Source organism: Protomyctophum parallelum (genome assembly GCF_964188405.1).
Source record: "Protomyctophum parallelum genome assembly, chromosome: 11".
Lineage (NCBI taxonomy): Eukaryota > Metazoa > Chordata > Actinopteri > Myctophiformes > Myctophidae > Protomyctophum > Protomyctophum parallelum.
Window position 1 is genome coordinate 48,004,797 of NC_139707.1, and position 10,655 is coordinate 48,015,451.

General features: G+C 41.1%; 1 protein-coding gene across 1 annotated transcript in view; it reads left to right on the forward strand.

The window, feature by feature from the left end:
• The window catches only part of pou1f1 (POU class 1 homeobox 1), a gene marked incomplete at both ends in the record, with an annotated part of 36,917 nt that extends 33,118 nt beyond the window's left edge, over positions 1-3,799 (forward strand). The window contains 4 exons of the mRNA XM_083776845.1: positions 1-70; positions 1,434-1,598; positions 2,351-2,411; positions 3,595-3,799. Of these exons, the coding sequence (XP_083632971.1) occupies positions 1-70; positions 1,434-1,598; positions 2,351-2,411; positions 3,595-3,799 (501 nt within the window). The remainder of the gene's footprint in view (positions 71-1,433; positions 1,599-2,350; positions 2,412-3,594) is intronic.
• Positions 3,800-10,655: the final 6,856 nt, after the last annotated feature.

The window sequence follows — 10,655 nt, forward strand, 5'->3', positions numbered from 1 at the left end:
ATGGACTCCCCCCAGATACGAGAACTGGAGAGGTTTGCCAACGACTTCAAGCTACGGAGGATCAAACTCGGTAAGTGAACCCATTCTGACCTGAGATCAGATTCATACGAGGTTTCCACTGGACACACACACTGGTCTGATGAACCCATTCTGACCTGAGATCAGATTCTAAAAAATGTCAGTCGTTCTTTGATTTTTCAAAAATAGCAGATCTACAAGCTCGTATCGCGCCACTCGGTGGCGCGCTATGAGCTTGTAGATCTGCTATTTTTCAATAGCTAAAGCATAACATGATGCTGACACCAAAATGGGTTCCCGTATAGAATGGGTTAGTTTAGTTTAGTTTAGTTTATTTGCACATGTAAAATAATAACAACAATATGGTAAAATAAAATAAAAATACAGAAAGCAAATATTTCAAATAGGAAACAAGATTCATTACATGCATGAAAAGGACCACTTCACCACTTTTCAACCTATCTTCATATAATAGGTCCTCACTAATAATCATGAAAAAATGGCACGAGTTTTTTTCTACTCTAGTCTGTGTCTCATAGGAGGGCCGTGGGCAGTTCAGAAACCGTCCTCCAGTGACATCATCATTAGGCAGATTTCTTTTTAAACAAGATTTTTTTACAAAACTATTTAGATTCTCATCATCGTGAGAACGGTGGCTTCCATTTTCGCATTGCAACTTTTCAGTACTAGAAAGCCTGCAGTTTCTATTAGCTTGTATTCCCCATCGATGATGTCACTGGAAGACGGTTTCTGAACTGCCCACAGCCCTCCTATGAGACACAGACTGAGTAGAAAAAAATTGCACCATTTTTTCATGATTATTAGTGAGGACCTATTATATGAAGATAGGTTAAAAAGTGGTGAAGTGGTCCTTTAAGCATAGCATGCAGTGTTTGTTTTTGGCAGCAAATTTCTATTTTAGTCTAGTCATATAGTCTTTGGAAGGAAACTTATAATTTAGTTTTAGTCACGTTTTAGTCACCTGGAATGTCAGTGTTAGTCTAGTTTTAGTTGAATAAAGGTCAGGCGATTTTAGTCGACTAAATCTAGTTGATTTAGTTGACTAAAATGTGTTTTAGTGGGCCTTGATGCCATCGTAATGGCTGAATTTACACTTCTACGATCTACGCGCTCACAACGCCTCGCGCTGTGACGCGTTGTGAGCTTATAGATCTGCTATGCTCGACAACAAAAGAATCAGCCATTATGACGGCATTAAAAGATGACTATAGTCTAAACCAAAAACTGTCTAAACTAAGTACTGCACCCCCACACACACACACAAGTGTCGGTGTGTGCACCCCATATACTGTACATTCTATGGCTGTATCTATCTGTGCTAATACTGTAGGTATGCGTGTGTGTGTGTGTGTGTGTGTGTGTGTGCGTGTGCGTGTGCGTTCGCGTACCTGCAGGGTACACCCAGACCAACGTGGGCGAGGCGCTGGCCGCCGTGCACGGCTCAGAGTTCAGTCAGACCACCATCTGTCGCTTCGAGAACCTCCAGCTGAGCTTCAAGAATGCCTGCAAGCTCAAGGCCATCCTGGCCAAGTGGCTGGAAGAGGCGGAGCAGGCCGGCGGTGGGTCACAGTCACACACTGCAGCGCGTCGTTGGGTCACAGTCACACTGCAGAGCGTCTATATATATATATATATATATATATATATATATATATATATATATATATATATATATATATATATATATATATTTGCTGTCGGGAGGAAACCTCCCAATTTCAGGAAATGAAAAATATACATTTTTTTCAGGAAATTAAGAAAACCTTATATTTTTTAAAACAAAGCAACACAGCCTCATCAAAGTTGGTGTTGTAACTTTATATATTGTCAGTTACTTCCATGAGAGGGGGAGAGGTGGTGGAGTTATCTGCTTTAGCAGACATTTTGAGGGTCCAATGGAGTTAAGAGGTTTTGTCCAAAGCACTTTGGGCGGGCGGTCTGTCTGTCTGTCTGTCTGTCTGTCTGTCTGTCTGTCTGTCTGTCTGTCTGTCAGGCAGTCAGTCAGTCAGTCAGGCAGGCAGTCAGTCAGTCAGTCAGTCAGTCAGTCAGTCAGTCAGTCAGTCAGTCAGTCAGTCAGGCAGTCAGTCAGTCAGTCAGTCAGGCAGTCAGTCAGTCAGGCAGTCAGTCAGGCAGGCTTGGATGGTTCAATTTGGACTGAATGATCAATATGCATCAGCCCTATTTCTTTGATATTGTGTCGTTTTGTATAATATCCCATTCAGTACAGTGCGTACGGTAAAGTAACAATATATCCTTTGTCTCATCTTTGTACAACGTTTACAGTAAAGTAACAATATATCCTTCGTCTCAGCTTTGTACAACGAGAAAATGGGCATGAACGAACGCAAGAGGAAACGAAGAACCACCATCAGGTAACAATGAACATGAAGTATGCAGCATATTTATACATTATACTATACTGTATTGTAAATAAGTACATGTATAGGTAGGGTCAGGGGTCTGCAACCTTTTTCACCTGAAGTGCCATGTTTTCATTTTCCTGATAGTCAGTGTGTGCCATATATAATTATGACACCACATCAAAATTAAATATTCCCAATTGATTTTGATTGTCCATATCGGATATACATGACAAGCTTTTACATTACAAGATTTTTGTAATGATCATTAAACTCAGAGCAATAACCCACCAGATCCTCGATCCCCAGTCATGAGTTAGGAGTTTGAATGAATGTACAAGTATGTGCAGGATGTAAATTATCATGTAATTTGTAGATGTGAATAGAATCAATTTAACGGACTACACTTTTTTGGAATATTTAATTTTAAAAGAAAAACCTTCTCTCTCTCACACTAATGCCAGTGTGCCAGTGATCACCCTCCCCTGTGCCCATGTTTGCACCCGTGCCTAAGGTTGCACTATACTGTACTGTGAATACATTTACATCATGTTTAATCGCTTAAAATACCCACTCCTCTGCTCCCATTTTAATCCATTCTGGGCGGGAACCCCTTTTGGTGTTTTAAGCATTTTGTTATGCTTTAGCTGTTGAAAAATAGCAGATCTATACAAGCTCATAGCGTGGCACCGAGTGCCGCGCTACGAGCTTGTAGGTCTGCTATTTTTGAAAAATCTGGAAAATGTCGCGCAAATCTTTGAATATATATTCTTTTAGAGGGAACGTTTTTAACTCAAAATCTTTGCTTCTTGTGGGGGGGTCCCTGGAACAACATATTTAGAGATGGGGGTTCGGCGGTCAATTACATATATTTTTGGAGGTCCTTGACATGAGGTTTGAGAAACACTGATGAGGTTTTTTCAGAAGAATGGGGTGAATTTCGTCCCCTGTCTTAACCCATTTTGGGCGGGAACCCCTTTTGGTGTTAGCATTATGCTATGCTTTAGCTATTGAAAAATAGCAGATCTACAAGCTCATAGCGCGCCACCGAGTGGCGCGCTACGAGCTTGTAGGTCTGCTATTTCTTTGAAAAATCGAAGAACGACTGACATGGAAACATAGCTTTTTCAGAAAACTGTCAGGAGTTAGAAGGCATCTTGTAAAACGGTCTTAAATACCCACTCCTCTCCTGCAGTCTGGGCGCCAAGGAGGCCCTGGAGCGCAGCTTCCTGGAGAAGAGCAAGCCGTCCTCCCAGGAGATCGTGCGGATGGCCGAGGGCCTCCACCTGGAGAAGGAGGTGGTCCGGGTCTGGTTCTGCAACCGCCGGCAGCGGGAGAAACGGGTCAAGACCAGCCTCCACCTCAGCTCCTACATGTCCAAGGAGATCAGCTGCAGGTAGAGCCCTTTATATAACCTAGTGCAGTGGTGGGGTCCTTAAACCCTTTAACCCATTCTGACCTGAGATCAGATTCATACGATGGTTTCCGCCGGACACACACTGGTCTGATGAACCCATTCTGACCTGAGATCAGATTCTAAAAATGTCAGTCGCTATGAGCTTGTAGATCTGCTATTTTTAAATAGCTAAAGCATAACATGATGCCGACACCAAAATGGGTGCCCGGTCAGAATGGGTTAAGGGTGGGGGGTAGGCAGTGTTGTTTTCGTCGACTAAAACTAAGACGAAGAATGTTCGTCGACTGCCTTTTTTCACTGACAAAAACAAATGGAAACTAAATGAAAACTAAGCTACGATGACTAAAACTAAGACTAAATATATTGACAATTTCGTCGACAAATAAAAACTAGACTAAAATGTTAGGAAAAGTCATTTTACACTTGGTTGCAAAAATGAAAAAAATAAATAGCCGATCTACAAGCTCACAACGTGTCGTGCTGCGACGCGTTGTGAGCTTGTTGATCGGCTATTTTCAGCAAGTGTAAAATCAGCCATTACGACGGCATCAAGGCCCGCCAAAATACATTTCAGTCGACTAAATCAACTGTAGATTTAGTCGACTAAAATCGCACAACATTTAGTCGACTAAAACTAGACTAACACTAACACATTCCAGGTGACTAAAACAAAATTACATTTCTAGAATCTGATCTCAGGTCAGAATGGGTTAATCAGACCAGTGTGTGTCCAGCGGAAACCTCGTATGAATCTGATCTCAGGTCAGAAGCAGTTGAAATACCAAACGTGACCTTTCAACAAGTGTATGATACTTGAATGCAGTGTTGTTTATGGCAGCAAATTTGGATTTTAGTTTTTGTCATAGTCTCTTGAATAGTCTTCACATTTTAGTCACCCGGAATGTCTCAGTGTTAGTCTAGTTTTAGTCTACTAAATGTCATAAGATTTTAGTCGACTAAATCTACAGTTGATTTTAGTCGAATAAAATGTATTTTGGCGGGCCTCGACGCCGTCGTGATTTTACACTAGCTTAAAATAGCCGATCTACAGGCTCACGTGTCGCAGTGCGACGCGTTGTGAGCTTGTAGATCTGCTATTTTCAGTATGCAACAAAGTGTAAAAAGACTTATTCTGGATATCTTGTTGACGAAATTGTCAGTGTATTTAGTCACCATAGCTTAGTTTTAATTTAGTTTCCATTTAGTTTCTGTCAGTGAGAAAAGGTAGTCGACGAACATTTTTCGTCGACTACAGACATCACTGGAAATATTAGACCGTTTTTGTCGTCATGTAAAAACCTCTACTTAAAGTAGCACAGTTACCATATTTGCTTTAGGTCAGAATGGGTTAACATTATGTTATGAATTATGAATTTATACCAGAATTTGCATGCTGTAGTTTCCTAGAGTGAAGCGGTGCATAATGCTACATCTAATTGGTTTTCTGTGGGTGAAAGATGAAAGAACTAATATACAGCTCCATCTCAGTGAATTAGGATATTATGTAAAAGTTCATTTTCTTCTGTATTATAATTTAAAAAGTGAAACTTTCATATTATTCTCAATTCATTGTGCATAAAGTGAAGTATTTAAAACCCTTTTTTTTGTTTTAATCTTGATGATTATGGCGTACAGCTCACGAACATCTAATAATCCTATCTCAATGAATTGAGATTTTTTTTATAAACGAGAAATGTCGACCATCTGTAAAGTATATTAATGTATGCAGTTAATACTTGGTCTGGGCTACTTTTGAACGTATTATTTCATCAATGGGGGCGTGGCATGGAGGTGATCAGCCTGTGGCACTGTTGAGGTGTTCTGGAAGCCCAGGTTTGCTTTGATATAACAGCTGTAAATTAATTAGTATTGTTCAGTCTCACACTCTTCACAATACAACCTAGATTCTCTAGTGGGGTTCAGGTCAGGCCAGTTGGCTGGTCAGTTAAGCACAGTAATGTACCATGGTACTGACCATGTACAAAACAAGGTTTTAAATACTAAGTTTCACTTTTTTAATTATATTGCAGAAGAAAATTGAACTTTTACACAATATTCTAATTGGTTGAGATGGAGCTGTAGTATAGTGGCTGAAGCCTGTTAGTTACTGCAGTGAATAGCTCACGTCTCTCCACCAAGGTTATAATAGTTTTTATTTATTTTTTATTATAGTTTAGTTAGTTCGTTTTTTTCGTACTTTGGTTTATTTGTGGGTTAGGATTAGCGTGGCTACATGCTGCCGTACGGTGCTGAAAACTGCCGTAAAACGTGTTGGAGAAATGAGGAAATTAATCTAATGAATTTAGAAGGATTATATTATAAATATCCGAAAGGCATATACATATTGATAAAAACTAAAACTTTTGTCTATAATTTCAGTTAGTATTTTGAGGACACACAATACAGTTTCAGTTTAGTTATCGTTTAATTTATTTTGTATTAGTTTCAGTTAACTGAAATGTTTTTTTTTTTTTTTTATAGTTTTCGTTTTTTAGTTAGTTTTAGTTAACTATTATAACCTTGCTCTCCACTCTGCCTTTGGCTTCTTGTCTCTCTACACTGCTATCTGAAAGAAAATTCAATCTAGGTATTTAGCAGATGACACAGTGACATCACCAGATGACACAGTGACATCACCAGATGACATCACAGTGACATCACCAGACCACCGCACCGTGAACCAACCGTCTGTCAACCGAGTGGTCGATGAAGGGATGAGGTCAGCGTCCAGCCTGAGGTCAGAGATGAGGTCGGCGTCCAGCCTGAGGTCAGAGATGAGGAGAGACTGCGATCCCCGACTGCCCAAATATAAGAATACCGGATCTTATCGTGCCTTAATTGTTCCTAATGCACACATGACGAGAGAAATCTCAGACATCCTGATATTAACTGCAATTTAATGGGACGTTACATTTCTTCTGTCCACATGCAATTCAAATTATTTTGAAAAATATTATGGTAATATATTGAAAATGTCACAATTATTTATTTGCACACACACACACACACACACACACACACACGTTATTATATTGTACACAACTTTTATTTATTGATTACTTGTTTGAAGTCACCGTGATTTTCTCAATGAATGTTTCAGAACGTACCATCTGCTATTAACGTTTTGCCCAACGTTATACACGTTTTAAAAAGGCGTTAATGGCGTTGTTGGCGCTGTGGGAGTTTTGATAAAAAAATAAGTTAATTAAGTCCTTGGCAGACATTGAGTTTTAATTAATGGATCAGAACGTACCGTCTGCTATTAATAAGTGGATCAGAACATATACAGTCTGCTATTAGATGGACATTTAATTTGTCATGGTTGTTGATGCCGTGATGCACAGCAGTGACTTGACGCGGAGCTGTGGCACTAGAACAGCAGTCAGTCAGTCAGTCAGTCAGTCAGTCAATCATCCACCATCACCCTGAACCGTTTCACATGAGATGACTGATGCTCTCTACATACATGTGAATAAAAACACATTTTCTGACCCAAAATCTGTGCCTTCACTGCAGTCTGATGATGTTCAACAGAATCTTGTAAAAACAGATTTCTACATTCAGACAGCAGGCCAGATTAGTACCGTGAATTGATACAATACACAGAGGGATATTTGAATGTACACTTTTTCTTCACCGACTCGACAGAATACCAAACTGTGCCAAAGTTATGACGCCTTAATTACCGGTAGAGCCTGTGACTGATGCCAGATTCTTCTGATTTTGGAATACTAGACCACCGATTACCGATATATATTTTTAAAGTGGTTAAAATCGGGGGAACATCGGCTGCATAAGTGCCAATGGCAATGTCGTCAACAATGATAATTAATTAATGGTCAAACATATCAGTCTGTCTGGCTTTAGCCTTAATACCTAATTGCACTTTTACTTTTACTCTGGTGAATTAAGATGTTCTCTTGTATCAAACAAGCTCTGCGATGTGAAATGCCACAGCTTTGTTCATGTATGTCTAATTCGAATTTATTTATGACAAACTATATAGTACTATATATAAATCCCTGTTGCATCCTGCACCATCTCTCATGATTACACATGTCTCTCCATGTTGTTCCACTAATAAATAATACATAACAACAGGCAGCCAGCCCGGTTTCCCTTTGCAATTTATACCCATCATCAGAGGTGTTGTTACTGAGGCATCATAAATAAAGACTATGGAATGTTTCCCAACAGAGCGAGTGGCTTGTACGGCAGACAGCCTCCACTCAATCCACTGCCTACAGTGGCTTGTACGCAGACAGCCTCCACTCAATCCACATGCCTACACTGTAGGCATGTGGATTGAGTGGAGGCTGTCTGCGTACAAGCCACTGTAGGCCCTACAGTGGCTTGTACGGCAGACAGGCTCCACTCAATCCACTGCCTACAGTGGCTTGTACGCAGACAGCCTCCACTCAATCCACTGCCTACAGTGGATTGTACGCAGACAGCCTCCACTCAATCCACTGCCTACAGTGGCTTGTACGCAGACAGCCTCCACTCAATCCACTGCCTACAGTGGCTTGTACGCAGACAGCCTCCACTCAATCCACTGCCTACAGTGGCTTGTACGCAGACAGCCTCCACTCAATCCACTGCCTACAGTGGCTTGTACGCAGACAGCCTCCACTCAATCCACTGACTACAGTGGCTTGTACGCAGACAGCCTCCACTCAATCCACTGACTACAGTGGCTTGTACGCAGACAGCCTCCACTCAATCCACTGACTACAGTGCTGTCGAGGAGGGGATCTGTAAACACATCAGAATCTACTGCAGCATCTATACTAGGCTCCGAGGCAAGTTCATGAGGTTGCTGGGTAGAAACCGGCATGGTAGAAATGGTGTGCAAAAGCACACAGCAGTTCAAAGGAATACTGGACAACTCACCCCGGTGCTTGCCCGTTTAATCCTCACGGAATTGTCACCAGCGAGGGGGATAATATATATATAATATTGTAATATGCCATTGGCTGTTTGTATTCTTTTTGGAAAAATATAAAAAGATACTCCTGTGGAAAGGCTATATTATTTTACTTATATTGACCCTATAAACAATTTAGTATTTTTTAGTATAATGTAAAGGTTTTGCCCACTCAAATGGTACCTCGTCAGATAATCCCCACAACAACTTCTGTGAACAGACTTCACTGTAGTAGCTTTTCATAGATTATATTTGTACTTAGGCTGTTCTGCTGTCATGAACGTTTATAGTTAGAGAAATTCAAGGTCCAGCCGTCTGCTGTCCAGCCTCTCCCACCCCTCACTGGGGAGAATTCTGGGAGAAAAAACAGAAACGGGGTGAGTTGTCTTGTTACCGTTCAAAGCAGTGCAGCAAAACAGTAATTTGAGTTAAGGACCTTACAAACGTGAAGCGAGGAACGCATGCGTTGTTGCCTGGATCAACACAGGTCTCCTCCAGGTCTGGATCAACACAGGTCTCCTCCAGGTCTGGATCAACACAGGTCTCCTCCAGGTCTGGATCAACACAGGTCTCCTCCAGGTCTGGATCAACACAGGTCTCCTCCAGGTCTGTTGAAGAGTGGCTCAACAACGCAAGCATAAAAAAAAAAAACGAAACAGAATCCAGGTCTGGTGAATCGAGGGCGTGTGCACGCAACGAGCACGTGCGCAACAAATTCACAGGACCTCGCTCACGTAAATACGCTCGCGTTGTCGCACCGCGACTTCTCCGAACAAAAACGCAGGACTCATCAAATGAGTTTCATCGCTTCACGTTCGCAAGGCCCTTTAGTAAGTATAATTCTGAGAGTTTTCTTTTACTTGAATTCTGTAAATGGTGTTTTAATTGGTTTCATAAACCCTGGGCTCTTTAGACCAGTTAAAATAAACAAGTCATCGTTTGCACAGAATACACAAACGCTCAGCAGATGTTTGCTTTTTTTTCTTTTTTTTTTGACAACAGGCGTGTGTTGCTAATTTATTTCCTCAACACCTTTCACTTGCCAAGAATCCTGCTGTAATGTGATAGTTAAATTATTGACAGACTGCGTTATGTAAATTGGCTCAGAGGCCAAAAGACAAAAGCAGAGAACACTAAACTAATTGTACCAGAAGGAGTTTTTATTCATTATAAAAGCCACCCACCCCAAAATGGGTCACTGTACAATGACGAAAGAAAGGATACATACAGAAGCATACATACATACATTACATGTTTGAGTATGGAAACCATCTTCATTTCCCCAACTGGACAATTGCACTAAAACCAAGACCCGAATTGCATAACCCAGCATTTTCCAGCCATGACCATAAAAAGAAGATAGACAAAGGAAGTTAGTTTTTTTTTTTTGTAATGCATAAACACATCCTGTATTATGCATTGTATACATACATACATACATAATTATATCAGAGAAAGGACAGTCTCATACTTTTCTCTTTTTTTTGTTTTGGCAATGACAATAAATAAGGAAATAAATCCCAGAGCTGGAGGAAGACTTAAGGATTGCATCCGATATGAGCAGGCGTGCGTTGGTTGGTACCGACCTCCGTAATAGCCCCGCAAAGCTCCATGTTGACATTGAGAGAGATGACGCTACAGAAGTCTCAGCACCGCCTGGATCACAGTAGCCACATCAGTATGCACACTTCCATCAGAACATTAACCGTAGTGTGTGTGTGTGTGTGTGTGTGTGTGTGTGTGTGTGTGTGTGTGTGTGTGTGTGTGTGTGTGTGTGTGTGTGTGCGCGTGTGTGTACAGTATGTGTGTGTGTGTGTGTGTGTGTGTGTGTGTGTGCGTGCGAGGCAGCCATAAAACAACGAGGGTAACTGCACAGCAGCCGAGGTCAGAGCCACGTCTCGCAGGAGCTAAA